Source organism: Ambystoma mexicanum, chromosome 11 (assembly GCF_040938575.1).
Source record: "Ambystoma mexicanum isolate Mex_15411 chromosome 11, UKY_AmexF1_1, whole genome shotgun sequence".
NCBI classification, from domain to species: domain Eukaryota; kingdom Metazoa; phylum Chordata; class Amphibia; order Caudata; family Ambystomatidae; genus Ambystoma; species Ambystoma mexicanum.
The window spans coordinates 576,750,149-576,767,961 of record NC_090934.1 but is presented as its reverse complement, the minus strand read 5'-3'; the positions used below and the strand labels follow the sequence as shown (position 1 = coordinate 576,767,961).

Here is a 17,813-nt window from a genome sequence, read left to right as displayed (position 1 = left end):
CCTTAGACTTGTGACTTACCAAAGAGGAGTCTCACTTTCATAGGAACCCAGGCTCACCATCCAGTAGTGCCACTCTACGATCGGTCTAGATTTGTCATCTGACGGAACTCACCTGTGCACTAATCTCATCGAATGACACCATCCGTGCCACTAGATGGATCCTTCCAAGCAATCGATGTACACAATGTGTTTAGCTGGAGTTTTCCAGGAATTTCCCTCTGCTTGTGGGTTGAGGAGTGCCTCAAGAAGCCCATCCTGTTGCCCATGTTAATTAGTCATTCCAAGGAGTGGCTCTGGGATCTGGTGTCTGGCTGTGCAGTCTATATCCACCAGTGTGTTTATGATGCACAATTGTAGCTTAGGGTGTTGTAGGAGGTTGACGTCCACTATCTGAGGAGTTGCCTTTCAGTAACTGAGGTCTCCATGGTCCCTGCAAGACTGAAATCTAATCGTTCTAAAGTAGAATAACTTATCTTTCCCTGAGTCAGGATGGCCACCAAGCCTCTATTGTTCAGTCTTCGCTGGCTCTCCTTGAGAATGATGGAAGCATGGTACCTCTTTCCATATTTTTGGCGCTACTAAATGATTGGGATTTGTCCCAGCTCCCACCTTTAGTTTTAAGCTAATTTTGCTCCAATAAAATGGAGGCTGTTCATTATCAACTTTCCCTTCTCCATTGGAAATTTCCATTTCGACCAGTAAGTATAGCTCAAGCTGCAGTTCAATCTTTTTGCACTCTCACAGGCCAATGGGAGAAACACTGTGTTAAGTGGATTGCCTAAATATCTACACTTTTGCCATGAAAAGCTATCCTACATTCCACTGCCTGCCTCATCGGTGGAACTGGGAAAGGTGATTGGATAGCTTCATTGGCTCCCTCTTGAGGCACGGCCCCACTTTAAGCTCGGGAGCCTTGCATCCAAATCCTATTAGGGGAATCTGCCTTCCTTTATACCTGAACAAGTGGTGCCCAATGATAGCTCTTTATCTACCTGCTACATGTAGCAGGCCCATGGACTACCTTGATATTCCTCTGGTCAGGAAAGCATTGGCCTCTATTCCGTCTTCCTCTTTGGAGGCTGCTTGCCTCTGGAAGTCCTTCCTTTCTTCAGTGCCGACAGGAAATTAAGACTTTGCTGTTCTCTGTGAAGCTTAACCAGGTGTATTTTTCTATTCTACTTGTGTCTCACTTTTAGCTTTAAGTATTGTTGATTTTCTTCCAATTTAACGTGTAACTGTAGTATGCTTTCATAGCCACTTGTGGCAAGATTTACACTATTAAATACTTGTAATAAGATACATAATCTTCTTGCTTCTAAAGGGTTACATGTCATTTATTCAAAGACACAGACTATATAGACTCGTGCACACCACAGCGTTTACAGGCTACTTTAAATGGCACTTCACAAACCCTCTCAGCAATTGAAGAAGGCCATATCGGCTAACAGGATCCGCTTAGAGAGAACATTAAATTAATAATGAATGTCTAACACTGGTTAAAGCCTTGTCAAGGACCTGAAACGTACACGTTCACTGACTTGATGACAATTTAACCAATGTCACGACTAGTGTCGCCTGACCCAGCGCTGTCTGCACAGCCTTTCTCAGGAGCCACAGCCATGTCATTCTCTGTTTCCGCAGCATTGCTTGCTTCGTTTGGAAGTCTGCTGCTTTGTTGTATAAGCCTGTTGTCTGTGCTTAAGTCATAGGCAAATATTGTCTGTATTACCAAGAAACCACACAGAAAATGGAGAGCCATCAAGTTCTCGCATTAGATAATCCATTGCACGCAAATCTTTATGGATGGCCTGCTCCCTATTTGGGCAAATTGCCTTTAATTCCTTAATACGATTGAGCCAAAAAGCAACATAACATTTGCCGGTAGATAATGCATAAGAGGCTGCTGCAGAGTGCCTATTCCCCTGACTACTCTTGACACAGAGCTCCAGATTTGCTAGAGTTTCTGCTCCCATTCTTTCATCAATTAATTTACTGTTTTTACTACATTCGCTTCACCTTGGGGTTATTCCTTGCATTCGCCACTCTTTCATTTATGATCCAAATTATACTCCTAAACTCTTTAACTCTCCTTTCATCTCATAGCATGGTGATAAGTTCTGAGGGTGTTTTTCCACAGAAAAAATACTTGGCTCTTACGATGTGTGGAATTTGAATTCAACACCTCTGTTTCGCAATCGCCTTAGGTTACAGGTTTCCATTGCCTGTTTAGATTCCATTTGGATCAATCTTGGCAAGCAACAATCTTCTTATATGATAAATTGCGTAAACTGATGTTTCTCTGTTCGGCACAATAACCGTGCACTGGAACCTGGATGAGAAGATCGATTTACGCTAATTGAAAACGTTTTTATTTGCAGAACTGCCGCGTGTAGGTGTTATGCAGCACTCTTCATTTACTCCCTCCACAGCTCCCCCTCCTAGCACTGTCATTTCTTGTCATGCATCTTGTCCCAAACGAGAGATCCGATAGTTAGGCTGGCTCTGACTTTTTACGATGTTGTGCTTGGCAGTGTGTGTGCTGCTTAATTAGCCGTTACACCCTGTGGGCCTCATTACGACCCTGGCGGTACGGAGTGAACGGCGCCGTAAAAGGTGCCGGCGCCGTTCACTCCGTACCGCCGCATTACGAGTTCCCCTCGCGGGACACGGTAAGCACGCTTGGGAAAACCGGGCGTGCTTACCGGGTCCCGCGAGGGGAAGAGGAAGCAAACAACGGGCCATCTCCCATTCCCATTCAGCCCTATGGGTGCTGAAATGGGAATGGGGAAGGACCGTGTCCCGGTCCTTGGAGGGAGGAATTACCGGGCCTTCCGAACTCGGAATGGCCTGGTAAGTCCTCATTCTGAGGACCCGGACCCCGACACGATTTCGGCGGCAGCCATGCTGCCAATAGCGGCATGGTTACTGCCGAACTCGTAATGAGGGCCACGTGAGTCAAGCCCTGGAATCAGATATTGAAGTTTGCAGCTAAACCCTTTTCTTTATGCAACAAAATCCCACTGGGAAAATTGTTCTCTCTACTAGATGTATTGATATCCTCCATAAAACCTACCAAGGAATCCAGGAACACAGGGAATATCCTGTCACAGAAACCTTTCAATTTTTAATTGGTGATTTGTACAGTGTCAGATATGCAAGCCAAATCATTTCAGGGTGCTGCAAAGTGACCATGGAGGAAACATTGGAGAGGATACCAATATACTGTTTGACTGGAGTCAGTTCAGAGTGTGTAAGGCTAGTGTGATGCAGACCCAGGTTTTTGATTCCTGATATTAGTCTAATGACAATATTCCTGACTATTGGAAGTTCATTAATGTATTATTTCTGAGCAAGGAAAAGTAAAGTCTGTTACATTAATAGAAGGTGGTGTTTATCCAGTCTTTGCTCAATTTGATTGCATTGACATTTTTAGTAATGTGAGGCTCTTGGAGGTAGGTGTGTGCTTTATAGGTCACAGCAAGTATTTGAGGGATGATAGAGGTTTAAGAGGCATAGATTACATCTAAGTCTTCATATTTGTCTGCCGGTTTAGGGACAGTCCCTAGAAACTTCATCTATTTGAAAGTGATATAGTCAGGACTATTGGTATCAAGAAATAGAATCTTGCTATTTTCCCTGTTGTGATATAGGGATATCCAGACAGCCATCTTTCGATAGACAATATACAATTCAAGATAACGCCCTTTGTGAAGTTATTATTGTTCATTGTGAACAGCATTTGGGTGTCATCCACATATACTTGGAAGGTCAGAGTGAAGCCAGCTATACCATCAGCAAAGGGGAGCATGTAAGCATTAAATAACCAGTAGGATAGGACTTTGCCTTGTGGGACTTCTCAAGCAAGTGGGTGAAGAGCGGATTGCAATTGGCCAAATCTCACCTTGGTAGATCAGACTTGGAATAAGGATTCTCTCAATTTGAAGACTTTTCCTCCTAGAGTCCATAGTGCATTGTAGGCGTTCAGTGGGGATACTATGCCTAGCCTAATCAACACACACATGTGTGTGGATTCTCTAGTTTGGGGAATTTCCTCTTGCATATACATAAGCCAGGTGGAAAGCTCAGGGTTTAATTGCTCGTCTCTGACATGGTACAATCCTGCACATCGTAAATACGATTCAAGGAAGTCGGCCTCTTTATCCTTCTGCGGTCGTACATTAAGGATCATTACATTTGGTTATAATACGCATTTTTACTACAGTGCTTCGATTTGGGAGGAATTTGGCATGAAGTACTCTGTAACTATGTGAACACCCGATATTATTTTGATCACGGGTTTCTGTGTTCCTGATAGGGAGGCAACCAAGTTATTTGTCATGTACGACAAACAGCCTTTCAGTACACCTTTGTAGTTACGAGGTGGCTACTCTTCTAAGGATATCACCCACGTAAGGGAGTTTAGAGATGGCTAGATGTGACAATAGTTGGCTACATACGTGGGGGGTCCCAATTGTGTAGCTGTCAGGAGGATGGTATTGTGGTTAATTTTCATTCCTCAGGTACCAAAGCCATTAAGAAATGAGATAGAAACCACAGCTCCCACCTTCCACATTCATATTAAGACCTGCGTCCAACGCTATGCCTACATTGCTCTTAAGAGGAACCCCTTTTAAAGTTATACACAAGAACGTCTGTCACGTTCTCTTGTCATAGATGCCACCTCTGATGATACATCATTTCTAGCAATGGCAAGTCACTCAAAAATCGATATAAAAAATGTAGGCTTCTATGACCTCTGCTAGTGGCACACTCTCCAGTGCAGGTCCTACCTTGCAGGTTGCCTGTCTCCATATGCCAGAAATGACCCTTCCTCTGCATTCCTCCAGCAGGCATCAGTGCTCACTAGCAAGACCCCTAATAAGAAGAGGATGGGAATTGATTACTGTCGGGAAGGATTATTTGACCTTGGCCTACGAACCTCCTTTCTGAATAAACATTATGCTGCCTCTAAAGAGTACCCATCTCTAAGCACTGCAAGCAATTTTAGCAAGAGAAAGGACAAGCAGCACACAAGAGACCTGACATTCCCATCTTTAAACTGATGATGGGGGGAAACAACCAGGCCATGGTAATCGTATTCTCGGTCCACCCCACCTATTTTCAAACAATGTCATAACCTAACATCTAGAGTGATTAGGCTGCTCCAGGTTGGACCATGGCATAGTGGCCTTGATTCGAACTCCATTACAAAGTCTCCTGCCCGCTACATTTATATGTAGTTTGAACATTTGATTGGAGGACATACGTATAACATGACACAACTGTTTGTTTCTCTATGTCCCATTCAATCCCCTCACTCACTATTTTTTTCCACATAGTCCCTGTCTCTGCTTACATGTGTATGTTACTGCAATTGTTGAACTTGAAGGCCACCTGTGCCTGGTTCATGATCAGTCTCCGTCTTTCACCCACCCACCTACCTCCAATGTGCTTTGAAGCAGCCTTTCACAGTTTAGCACACTATAATACAGCAATAAAATAAAACATGAAAATTAATAATATAAGAGGGACATTTTTCCATCCTGGGTTTCAACTTATTTTACCTTATTCAACATTTTAAATCTATCTTGAAAAATTGAGCAAGCTATCCCTTGTCTTAATAATATGTCTTGATTAGTTAAGTCCCGATGGCCGAACAATTTTAAATGAACACTACTGAAGGAAAGAGATTCAATGACAGCCGTTAAAAAATCTCTGCATACAAGTGAGCAATTACACCATGTAATAGGCATGCCACATGTGTAGTACTTGCTCCCTGCGTCACTGTTTAGGTTGAATAAGTTCCTCGAGAGATGGTCTCTACATGAGAAATCTGCATGTTTGTTCCTCTTGAGCCCCCTACATGTCGGGATAACCATCGACTACGTAAATAATTTCTATTTAGACGCAAAGTATTTTGAGTGGCTATTCTGTGAATACCCTGAAAACATGGGGTGGATTTGGCTATTAAGGATACGACTCGGGGACCCCTGCAATATATCCTAAACCTATGTAACCAATGCAAGCTCCAGAAACCTGGAGGGCATGGGAGAAGGGGGTCACAGCTTCCTTGACCCACCCAGGCTAGGGCTGATTCATACATGTACGTATAAGGCTCATCATCCCCTCAAAGGACCATCATGCTTCCAACCCACCGAGGGCCGGACGCTTGGGACACAATGGGCCTCATTACACGGATGGCGGAGAACCATGGCGCTGTTAGCGCCATGGTTCATGCCGGTAAAATACCGGCACCGCCTTGGCGGAAAGGGGAATTACCGCCCCATTCCAAGGTTGGCGGGGCGGTAATTCCCCCTTCCACCATTGCCCTTCCCCATTCCCATTTTTGGCCCATAGAGCTCAATGGGAATGGGCAAGGCGCTAATTACGGTACCGCAAATTGCGGTACCGTAATTAGCTCCCTGGGTCCCTTTGCGGGTTGGTTTTTAACGCCTGCAAAAAGCAGGCGTTAAATCCTCCAACCCGCAAAGGGACCTCGTAGTAAAGCGGTAAGGATTTACCGGTACCGGTATTTTACCGGTACCAGTAAATCCTTACCGCCATCCGTCTAATGAGGCCCAATGTCTTTGATGAGCAAATATGTTGGCCAATAGATGCAAACACTCATTCCACTTCCTCTGCTCCTTTCTTCACAATGCCGTAAATGAACCTATCCCATAGGGGACAATCTGGACACCCGCCAAGAGATATAGAAAGTAGGGATTATCTTCAGCAGCCTGCTTCTCTTCACTATGAGTACTCAAGTTTAGGGATATCATCCTATCACTGCCCTGGCCAGCTCAGTGAAAAGACATTGGGCCTCATTAGGAGTTTGGAGGTAGCCATGCCATTCTTACCGGCATGGCTACCCCCAAACTTGGTACTGGGTGCCAAAAATAGGGAATTACCGGGCAATGCTGACTTTTGCGGGCCCGGTAATTCCCATTCTCGGGACCGGGACCCGGTACATCCCCATTCCCATTTGAGCCCCTATAGGGCTCAATGGGAATAGGGAGGATGCTAACAACGGGCCCGTTAATGACGGCTCCGTTGTTAGCATCCTGGTCTGCTCACGGGTTGTGGTAAGCACGTCTGGTCTGGACCAGACGTGCTTAGCGCCTCCCGCAAGCGAACCCGTAATGTGGCGGCCCGGAATGAACGGTGTCAGTACCTTATGGGCACCGTTCATTCCGCGGCCGCCTACAATGTAATGAGGCCCATTGTCTCCAAAGGAATGTTTTCTAAGCTTTCAAATACCAGTCAGTTGATGCCATGGAAAGTACATACTTTTAATTCGACTGACTTCCTTTTACAATATTGTAAGGCTACAACTACTTTTAATGCACTGAAAGGACATTGGTACTCACAGGTACGAATTACTTAGTTTGTGTTCTTTTTAAAAAAAAAAATATTTCTTTTGCAAACTGCAACATATGCTTTATCATGCACCTTATTACTTAGACTTAACATCAGAGCCCAATGCAGAGAGGGAGGAAACCGATGCACTAGTCGTGCATCCCAGCATTTTAGCTTGGTACGAGAAAAATCCATTGGTTCTTGCTTGAGGCAGTGACTTCTCAGCTATGCCACTGAAGGTTGGTCAGGACTTCAAGTCTGAATAGACCAAGATCTTAGAACGCTCTCCCGGGACACAGCTCCAATGTAGCCCCAGTGTCCTGCACCTTTGCAAAATGTGAAAGACTCCTTTTACCAGCAGGATTTCTCGTGGTTGACAGGTTTTGTTGTTACTCTTTGCAATGTGCATTTTATTTCAAATTGCACAATCGCTACTTGCAGCCTATTGGTGCTTCGAGTTATAAAGACAATTCTGACCAAAGCTATCACGCATCAGTTGGGACGCAAGAACGTTTTCTGATGCTTTCTAAAACCCTTCTCATCCTTGAGGTTTCTTCTTTTGAAGGAAACAGCGGTCCTTATTTTGGGAGGCAGAAAAGAATGTGATTGGCTACCTTCATAACCTCTTGGGATGGTCGTGGGCAGTATTTTGGTAGAGCGTAGAATAATGGGGCATTTTCTAAAGAGGTAAATGGGGGCCTTATGCAGAGTAAGCTTCAGGTGTGGTACATATGAACTCTCTTTGAATACGTTAAAAGGGTGCCAGTAAAGTTTCTGAGGCGCAGAAGTAATGTGATCTCTGGTATCGAGGATGATCAGATCAAGACTTGAGCACTGGCATTCTTCAGCTTCGGAGGAAGCTTTTGCTGGGGCTCTAGAGCGCAGTAACTATGCCACTAATCCTTTGGGGTAAGACCAGCAAAGGTAGCTCAGTGTAGTGATCATTAGTTAGTAGGAGCTACCTTTGGTCACTTTCACAATACTGGGTTAAACAGTTATATTCCAGGTTTTTCAAATAAATGGATTGATTGGGGTACCACATTGTTTCAGCTAATGTGTCTCTCTGCACAAATCAGTGGGAACCTTGTTAGCATGTGGTTAATATGTCTTGCTTAATACGGCTTTAAATCTGACCATGCAAGGCCATATTCGTATGGTCTTTTCTGTTTTAGTGTTTTGATGTTGTGTAAGTGGTTACACGCCAATTTCTGGCTGCTTCCATGCACTCTGGGGCACTGAATTATTACTACAATGAAAGATAAAGCCATTGTTCAAATAGTTAGCAGAATGAATATCTTCAGTGGTCTCTGTTAGGGACCTGGACTCTAAGCCCCAAAGAATGAATCTGAGAATGACCAAAGCGCCTGAATGCCCTCAGATGTTTGGTTTACTAGATGAGTGGCAATGAAGACACTCTCGAGGGAGGGTGGCTTCCTTTCCTACTTTTCTAGTTGAGTATATTAACCCCACCTCCACCCGATGGCTCCAAGATTCGGAGCAGAGTAGGAGACTGGAAGATAGAGGTGAAAGGAATAAAGGAAGGACAACCATGCAGTGAAGAAACAGAAAAAAAAAGAGAATTTCACTTTTAGGATAATTTGGTTGGAGAGCATGAGAAAGCATCGCCTCAGGAGGATAGCCGAGGGGCAACATGCTTGCATTGGAAGCAAGACGACATGGAGCAACACAGGTTCGATCCCCAGGTCTGCACTTAGGAACCTCTGGGTATTAAGCGCGTTATAAATAACCAATTATATCATATCTGTTTAATAGCAGAGGGACAATTAAAGAAAGTTAAGTGAATCTGGTTGGAAAAAAGTAGGAAAACAGAAGACTTTGAGAATTGTCTGCCTAGAAATGACAGAGGAGCCCAAAAGAAAGAAGGATGAAAGAAAGAGAGTCAGTCTAGGCAGAGAATAGTACTGGACTAAGGACAGAGCCCTGTGGAGCTCCAAAGCCCAGGTGAGCAAAGTGAGAGGAGATCCTGATATACTCTGGGAAGAAAGAGAGGAACAGAGAATTGAATGATCCACCAGTTCAAAGCTGCCAAAAGCCTGAACTAATGGAATGGTAAGACTATTCCGAGTGAAGAGAAGAAGTGAGGAAATTAGTGTCTGCAAAAGAACAGCCTCAGTGGAGTGGTGGGCAGGACGGAAACACGATTCCAATAGAGGCAAGAAAGAGAGTTAAAATCAAGATAGGGAGATAGGTGAAAGTAAGCAGCATGCTCAAGAAGTTTAGAAAGAAAGGGAAGGAGAGAGATTGTTCTAAAGTTAGAAGCAAGATAGCGGTAAAGAGGGGAGAGTACTTCTCCATATAGCACGCCCTCTCAACTCTCTCTCTCTCTCTCTCTCTCTGCTTCATGAAGCTCCTTGGATTAGAAGGTGGAAGCAGGAGAAACCCTCAATGTGTCCCTAAGTGGCAAAGTCAGGGCTCTTGTCAGCCCTGCTCTCCATACAGACATGTGGGGTTGAGGAGGTTGCAAGTCTGCTGGTAGGAATGACAATCAGGACTAGAAAATATCAGGCCCCAGCCCAGACAGTAGATGGAAATGCACAACCTAGTGACTGCCAAAAGTGTGTGTGTGTGTGTGTGTGAGAGTGTGCACATACATATAGGGCCTGATTCACAGACACGTTTTATAATGGCGCAATCCCATAGGAAAACATTCTGTGAATCAGGCCCATAATCTGCTGTATCTTACGTACAAATAAAAGAAAGCATCCACCTGCACGTAGTCAAGGTCAGTGTTTGACTCTATTGGAGTCGCCGCATTCACTGTTGCTGCCATGCAGTCCTTTAGCAGTACATGCAGAATCACTAGGAGATCAAATGCCTACGCTGGTGCCGCAGATGGCAGCGATTGGACCAGCGCCTGTTCAGTGTCTCTGCTGGTATTGTAGGCATATCATCCCACAGAGAATGCAAGAATGAGGGGCATCACGTCTTGCCAAATTCCCCACTATCTCTTTCCTTGTAACTTGCAGGTGCAGGGTGAAAACTGCATGCTCCTTTTTCAGAATATCACAAATTGGTACCTGAGCTCTCACCATTGCTTACCCCCTGATTCAATGTGTGGGGCCACCGGTCAGTTGAGTTGGTTAGCAATCTTATAAAGTCGCGTGCCATGGGGTATTACGCTTCGTTGTACAGTACTCCACTATCCACTAGAATGTAATTGTTTGCCACAAGTCACTAAATTAAGACTTTTCCTCTTATTCCTCAAATCTAGGTCTATGAAATATTGAAACGGACGACGTGTACGAAAGCCAAATATAGCATGGGTAAGACACCGAGAAAAAGAGATGGATCCGCGCTCGAGTGCTTTGCGCAGTGTGACAAGTGTCTGAAGAGATAATGAAAGTATGTTCTGCTTCTGATGCTCGGGCTTCTCAGGCTTCGCTCGTGGGGAAGGTGTGCTTCCCGCGCAGTGGACTCACTGTTGAGCCTAAACATCTAAACCAATAGTGCAGTCCCTATAAAGCATTCATTGTGTATCTTGTGTGTGTGTGTGTGTGTGTCTTTTTCTGAAGGCTACTGCTGGAGTAATGTGCAGCATTGTCTGCTGGTAGTCCTGCTGCCGTCACGCTATGTCTGTACACTTTCTTTGTGCATTACTTTTTTTTAACTTAAGTTTTTATTAACATTTATCATAACATACAAAATGCAAAGCTCCCGCCCCCTACCCCCACTTTTCCACCCAAACTCCCAATACGAGCATTTTCTCTCCCTTGGTTACAACAGTTTCCTGTACCTCTTCCCCTGTTAGGGTCCTTGCCTCTTCTGTGGTCATGACCAGCAGGATGTCCCATATTTGCAGATCTTGTTCACATGACACTCCTACACCACGCCCAATAATTTCATTTTTCTCGGGCACCATGCTCCTCTTGAGTCTTTTTATTGTATTCGAGTTTATTCAGTACTTCTGAGATCATATTAATTCAGTCCAGATTATTTATAACTCGCTTCATACCCAGAGGTTTCTAAGCGCAGACCCGTGGAATCGAACCTGTGTTGCTCCGTGTTGTCTTGCTTCTACCCTTGGGTGAGATTATAACCTTGTTGATTTCCGGTTATGTGTTGTGTTTTTCTAAAAATATATGATTTTCACCTTCTTCTTGGAAGTAGGAAGTGATTGTCTTTTGTTCTTCCTAAATTATATTGGTTATCTATTACCTATTTTTCAAACACTGGAAGCATCATTGTAATATTTGTCCTTTGAAACATAGAGCAATTTCACTACTTGGGTGGACACATGAGAACAGCGGTTGACCTCACCTCAGGATTTCCGCAATCCGGAAACCTCATAAAAATAATTAACTTTAAAGGAAAAAATATGAAAATAAATATTAGCAAGGGTACATTCTTCTGTTTAGATGTTTTGCTTCCAAGGCGAGCACGTTGCTCCTGAGCTATACTCCCAAGACATAGGGCCTCGTTGCGAGTGGGGCGGTAAGGGGGTAAGGATTCCGGTGCCGTTAACCCCCTACTGCCGCATTCCGAGGTCCCTTAGCGGGTCCCACTAGGGCCAGCTGGTTTTACCAGCCGCCATTAGCGGGATCCGTTAAGGGACCAGGGAGCTAATAACGGGCCCGCTATTTGCGGGCCCGTTATTAGCTCCTTCCCCAGTCCCATTGAGCCCTATGGGGGCTCGAATCGGAATGGGGAATGGTTTTCGGAATGGGGACTTACCGACCCGCAAAGGTCGGAATGTCCCCGTAAGTCCCCATTCCGACACCACAGACCCGGACACGGGTTTGGAGGTAGCCATGGTGTTATTAGCACCATGGCTACCTCCAAACTCGTAATGACCCCCACAGTGTAGTACTGCTTCATTCATACTGCTTCGAGGTAGTGTAGTACTGCTTCATTTGCACTGTTTTCGCGTACATTGAGCTAACGGTGCTGTCACTGGGTTTTACGCAGAGATGACCGCTGATGTCAAAGGGGACAATTCAGAAAGAAGTGCCCAGGAACAATCCTCAATTACTCCTGAAGAAACACTGTTCCAATACCCAAGAGTCTTCTGGTAGTAAAATTGACTGATTGAGTCCTGACTTACTCGTCTCCGTCCAGGAGTAAGTTAGGAGTACGCCAGAGTTATTCCTGGTCACTTCTTTGTGAATCAGCCTCTGGTGTTCATTTAGAGAGTGATGAACAGTTAATCGGTTTGCGCTGTTTTTTTACCATCACTAGTATACTGTTTATTTACCCCGATGTACACAATATTGTTTATTTGAATTGGTATCTAGTTGCCTCGGTGTGCATCTCAAAAGGTGGCGCTGCACAGAGTTAACAGCAGAAGGGACAAAGGCTATTTGGAGCCTGTGATGCCACATGTGTAGTATCTGGCATTGATGGGAGTGGAGGGTTAAGCAGTGTATGATTTATCAGACAAGTTGGCAAGTCTTCAATGATGGACCACCATGGAATATCAAAACATTGCAGGGGTCGCAAGATTTGGTGGTGGGAGTTGGAGCGATTTGCAATGTATGCCGCCCTTGATGATAGTTCCTTACTACTAAGGATCTATGTTTAGCGAAGGTGGTATTTCTGGGCTGCTTTGCAGATATTTAGGGAGGTTTCAGCTCTCAGCGAGTTGTGTCAAAGGGGGTATGATGCTCTTTGGGGTTTGTAGCAGCGCTGATGGGGGTAGCTTGGGATGTCTAAGGACATGGTCTGCACTGGGTAGGATGGGGAGAAGCCATGGTTGTACTTGCATTCCAGGATGAGGAATTTGTGTAGAGTCCCGCTGTATGCTGTAAGCCATTTAGCTTTTATTTTTTTATTTGCATTTATTTGCAGCACACGAGACCCATAGGTATCTAGGCGCTAGTTTCATTGAATTGTGGAAGTGCAGGTCATTTATAACGCGCTTGGTTTTTTCTTGCGTGGATCCGGGCTCCGAACCTATGTTTGCTCAGTGTGGTCTTGTTTCCAAGACCCGTGCGTTGCTACAGAGCTATCCTCCCGTCACATATCAAAAGTGGAGGGAGATGTGAATGGTAGGGGTTTCGAAAGGTTGCAGGTTGCCATAGTGATCACTTTCTCGAGTGACTGAATTGACAGGAACAGGGAGACTGGCAGGAGGCTCTGTCAGTCATTTTGTCTGCCAGGGACAAGAGTGATCATATGGTTCGATGGATTGGGGCGTGAATGGTAAGGGCAGCTTTGCCTATGTCGGGCGGGTTGTTGAAGAACTTTACCATTGCCGCGCTGTAGAAATGTGCTTCCAGATTGTGGGATGATGTGGAATGAAGAACGCTGCCGAGCAGATGAGATGGTATCGATTTTACTGCAGTGCATTTTGGGAAATGTCTGATTTCCGTTTTCGTGGGTTAAGCGTCCTGCTTGCATTGCCATTCTTCGGAGGGCAGCGAGGCAGCTGGTGATGCAAAGCTAAAATGTGGAGTGAAGGGAGGTAAACCAGAATACTATTTCAGGGCAATAGGCAAACGGGTGCCATTCGAAGCTGACAGAAGAGAGGGTGACTCAGGAAGTAGCATAGGTAGAGGAGAAGGAAGGCCATGGGCTGGACCTTGATGGGCGGCCCTTGAATGGTCAGGTGCACTTTGCGGTGAAACAGAACCTGGAATTCAATGTAGGCTCAGATGGAGCAATGGGTCATGACTAGTGATACTACTGTCTCCCTAAATCCGCACACCGAGAAAGGTAGCACTCTTGGAGTGCTGGGACACTCTTTCTCTTGTGAACTTGGTAGGGTAGCCATCACTTTGTGCAGGTCATTTTGCTGCTGCTGCACTTGCCTTACAATAGTGGGTGGTAGGGGTGGTAGAGCTGTTTCTGAAAATCTTGCACCAGTGATTTAGCTGCATTCAGGCTGTTTCGCTTTGCCCTGTGAAGGTCACACTGGTGCTGTCTCAATATTTCAGCACTCTGGGCATTAGCATTGATGTCCTGCTATGAGCATGTGACACAGGTGGTACTGAGGTGCCCTACTGTTTCTGTATGCCTGGCACACTGACGGACTCACACCACATGTTTTGATGTCTGATGTTCACAGACGGCTTTGGGATATTAAACGTATGAAAATGGTCCCTATTTGAATTGCCGCAATAGGTTTTAGGCATTGGAGAACTAAAGTCCTTTGTGGACAAAACTAAAAGACAATGGGCCTCATTACGAGTCAGTCGGTCTGGAAATAACGGTGGCGGTAAACCCGCCGCCACTGTTGTTTCCGGACCGACTGATCTCACATCCTGCAGGTGGGAGGTGTTATTCCCGCCAGGTCTGAACTGGTGGGTTTAACACCACCCGCCAGCAGGCGGACGTGGAAACACCGGCACCATTACAAGATGGTGCCAGTGTTTCCACTTCCCCATTCCCATGGAGTCCAATGGGACTCCATGGGAATGGGGATTTACCGAATTCCGCCTGCGGAATTACCGGGTCACCGGGGTTGTAATGCCCCAGTGATTCCGGGAATCACGGAGGCGGAATGGTAATACGAGTCCAGCGGTAACCTGCTGGTTTTTCCGGCTCGGTTACCGCCGGACTCGTAATGAGGCCCACTGACGATTTTCATCTTAACATTGTATGGTGCTCTTTTTCCAAATCCATGGATTGTAAATAAAGATGTTGAAGAGATACTTAAAGGTGTTAAACGTGTCTTAATGACTTCCTTTATGCTCTAAGCATTGTTGTGGTTTTTCATGGCAGAAGGGTGGAACGGAATCGGAGTTATGTTTCCTTCTCCTGAATTCCATGGAATCCGCCGTCATTTTACACCAGCAAAAACAGACGGATTCCAAAGAATTCATTGTAAATGCTGCCGGCCATGTGCGCATGGTAGGCGGCATGTACTCCCCCTTTGCACTACAAAAAGAAGTCTTGAAGGCAATTTTGCCTGCTTTTTACCCGTAGGGCAAGATTCATGGAATATTTGCACGGTTCAAAGTGATTTTGCACTGCTCAAAAGTGACTTTGCACTGCCAACACAAACCCTGATTCATGGAGCAGTCCAAAGTGTATTTTTGCCGGGGGAAAAGTGACTTTGCCCGGAAAAAAGACACTGCACTGTTGCATGAATCAGGGTGTTTGTTGGCAGTGCAAATTCATTTTGCACCACTGAAAAGGCACTTGGCACTATGCAAAATATTCCATGAATCAGGCCCTTCGTTTTTGAACTTCGTAGTGCAAATGACTCAGATTTCATGGAGGGGACCAGCTAACACTGAAGTGCAAGCGTAACAGGTCTCCTGCATGCAATTTACACTTTGGAGAAAATGGCCGCCTTTGTCCCTTCTGTGCACATCAGTGTAATGGGGCGAACGAGTTGTATATTGATGTGGCATAAACTTGAGTTGAGATCTATACTAGAGTAGCATGTGGATTTCTTTCTTCAGGGTGTGTGGTTGTGTGTTGCATTGCAGGTAGATTGAATACATGCAGTTGTTTAAATGACTTCCATGTGGCCTATTCCAGGACTGGACAGCATGAGAGCATGAAAGACACATGCTCTTATTACCACGAATACAAGTAACTAACTATGTGTTATGAAGGGAGGGTGGCAACTATTTGTTAGTCAAGACAAATTGGGGCCTGGAATCGTATCTTATCTCTCAAGTCGAAAAACATTTGTAATAAGTTTCGCCTAGGAATCTTGCCACTGGCTCAATTTACGGCCAAATGGGACAAGAATTGAGAGTGAAGGGCAATTTATTTTCCATCGCCCCATGTATTTATGCGAGAAGTCCAAATGGCTCAGACCAATGTGGGTTCAGCTCAATGCAAGAACCATTTGTGCTGCTCTGGATGTGATGAAAGGATGCCCTACTCACGCAGATTTTGTGGCAGCTGTGACATTTTTTAAACTCACTTTTAAGAAAAAGGCAACTCTTTTTAACCAGTAATGGCATTTATATGTTGTTTCTTGGTGCAATGTATAGGAACAAATGGTGCATTTGCTACTTTTAATTTCCTTTCCTTTTGTGATTTATGACTGTATGATATGCTTTTTGGGCGAGTATTTGTTCTTGTTGTTGATAACTGTGTGTCTCCCTTTCATGAGGGTTCATAGACAGTGAGTAGGTGGCATGGCAGTCCCCTGTTTACCCCAGTGCTCATCTAATGTGTTATAGAGTGGCTGCAGCAGGATCTAAACAGAGCTTGCACCCTGCTAATCTGCCTAGCAATTTGCAGACAGGATTGGCTGCATCAAGACTGCTCCAACGTGTTCTCTTGTTTTGTTTTCAAGGGATTACCAGCCTGCTTGCCAACGGAGTTTACAGCGCAGCTTATCCTCTGCACGATGTAAGTGATCTTGGTTTTTTTATTTCGCCATTCTGCAATCGGAACCCCCGAGCGATCTGCGAAGGTCTTTGAACGATGAACACATGGCCCATCTCCAGGCATTGTCCCTGCTGCCGCATGCCATATCCTGGTTCCGTATCCCACTCAAATATAACAGCAGCGGGAACCGCTCCAGAAACATACGCAGCATACCCGCCATATGCCTAGTGCGCCAATTTCCCATTGTATCGCGTTGCAAGAGTCCTTTACAGGGATAGTAATATTCTCATCGCCAGTGATGCGGCAGCAGGGTGGAGGGAATTTGAGTATGACTTGACCCCATGTTCTAAGGATTGTGACACCGTTGTCAGTTTGCTGCATGTGGCGCGTTGCCCGGGAGACAGCTCCCCGGGATCCGACTTGCCAGTACAGCCCACTTCAGCAAGGGGGGGTGATTATTACTTGCAGCTTGATCCGGGATAATTGAGAGGAGCGCAGAACTGTACAGGCGGGTCTGATGGTATTTTAAGCCAGAGTTTGCAACTAAGTATGTCTTGCTGCGCGGGTAGCAGGTGCAGTCCTGCCAAAAGACAGAAAAATGCCTTATGGAGTGAACAAAGTTTATATTTTGGCAGCCTTGTGTCAGAAGGGGAGTGTTGGAAAAATTAAATAGGAAGCACAAATAGGCAATTGAGAGATTAAGACTATCTAGATATGTTTAAAATATAAGAGGAATTTGTCAAGGAAAAGCAACACAAGGAAAACTATTGCCACTGTTAGCATTGAACACACAAACAATCCATGCAATAAACAAACCTGGGAAGATGCTGCAAAAATGGCGTCGCAATTTTGCTGAGATTCAATATTGCCAAAAAACAGTCTAACTTGTAATGTATTGTAGTGTTCTTTACAATCTGTACATAACTTGTTTTGTTTTTAGTTGACATCTCCACTCACAAAGGATCTGTAGCAATAGCGTGGGCACTCCAGAACACAACACCGCCCTCCTAGGCATGGATACCAAAATCAGGCATTGAATAGTAGACCTCACCCCAATGGTGAAAAAGATGCCCATGTCCCCTCCCCTATCTACCCTCATGCACACCACAATCACAACGCGATGGGAAAGGCAAGGATCGGTGGCCTCCATTTTCAAAGTGGAATATGAACATTGAGGTGCAGAAGCCCATCATGTTGCTGAAAGT

General features: G+C 45.1%; 1 protein-coding gene across 5 annotated transcripts in view; it reads left to right on the top strand.

Moving 5' to 3' along the window:
• ANO1 (anoctamin 1) overlaps positions 1–17,813 on the top strand; it is an 802,432-nt gene that overhangs the window by 544,534 nt on the left and 240,085 nt on the right. For all 5 annotated transcript variants that reach the window (XM_069623444.1, XM_069623442.1, XM_069623440.1 and 2 more), the window contains 2 exons: positions 10,589–10,640; positions 16,574–16,629. In XM_069623444.1, the coding sequence (XP_069479545.1) occupies positions 10,589–10,640; positions 16,574–16,629 (108 nt within the window). The remainder of the gene's footprint in view (positions 1–10,588; positions 10,641–16,573; positions 16,630–17,813) is intronic.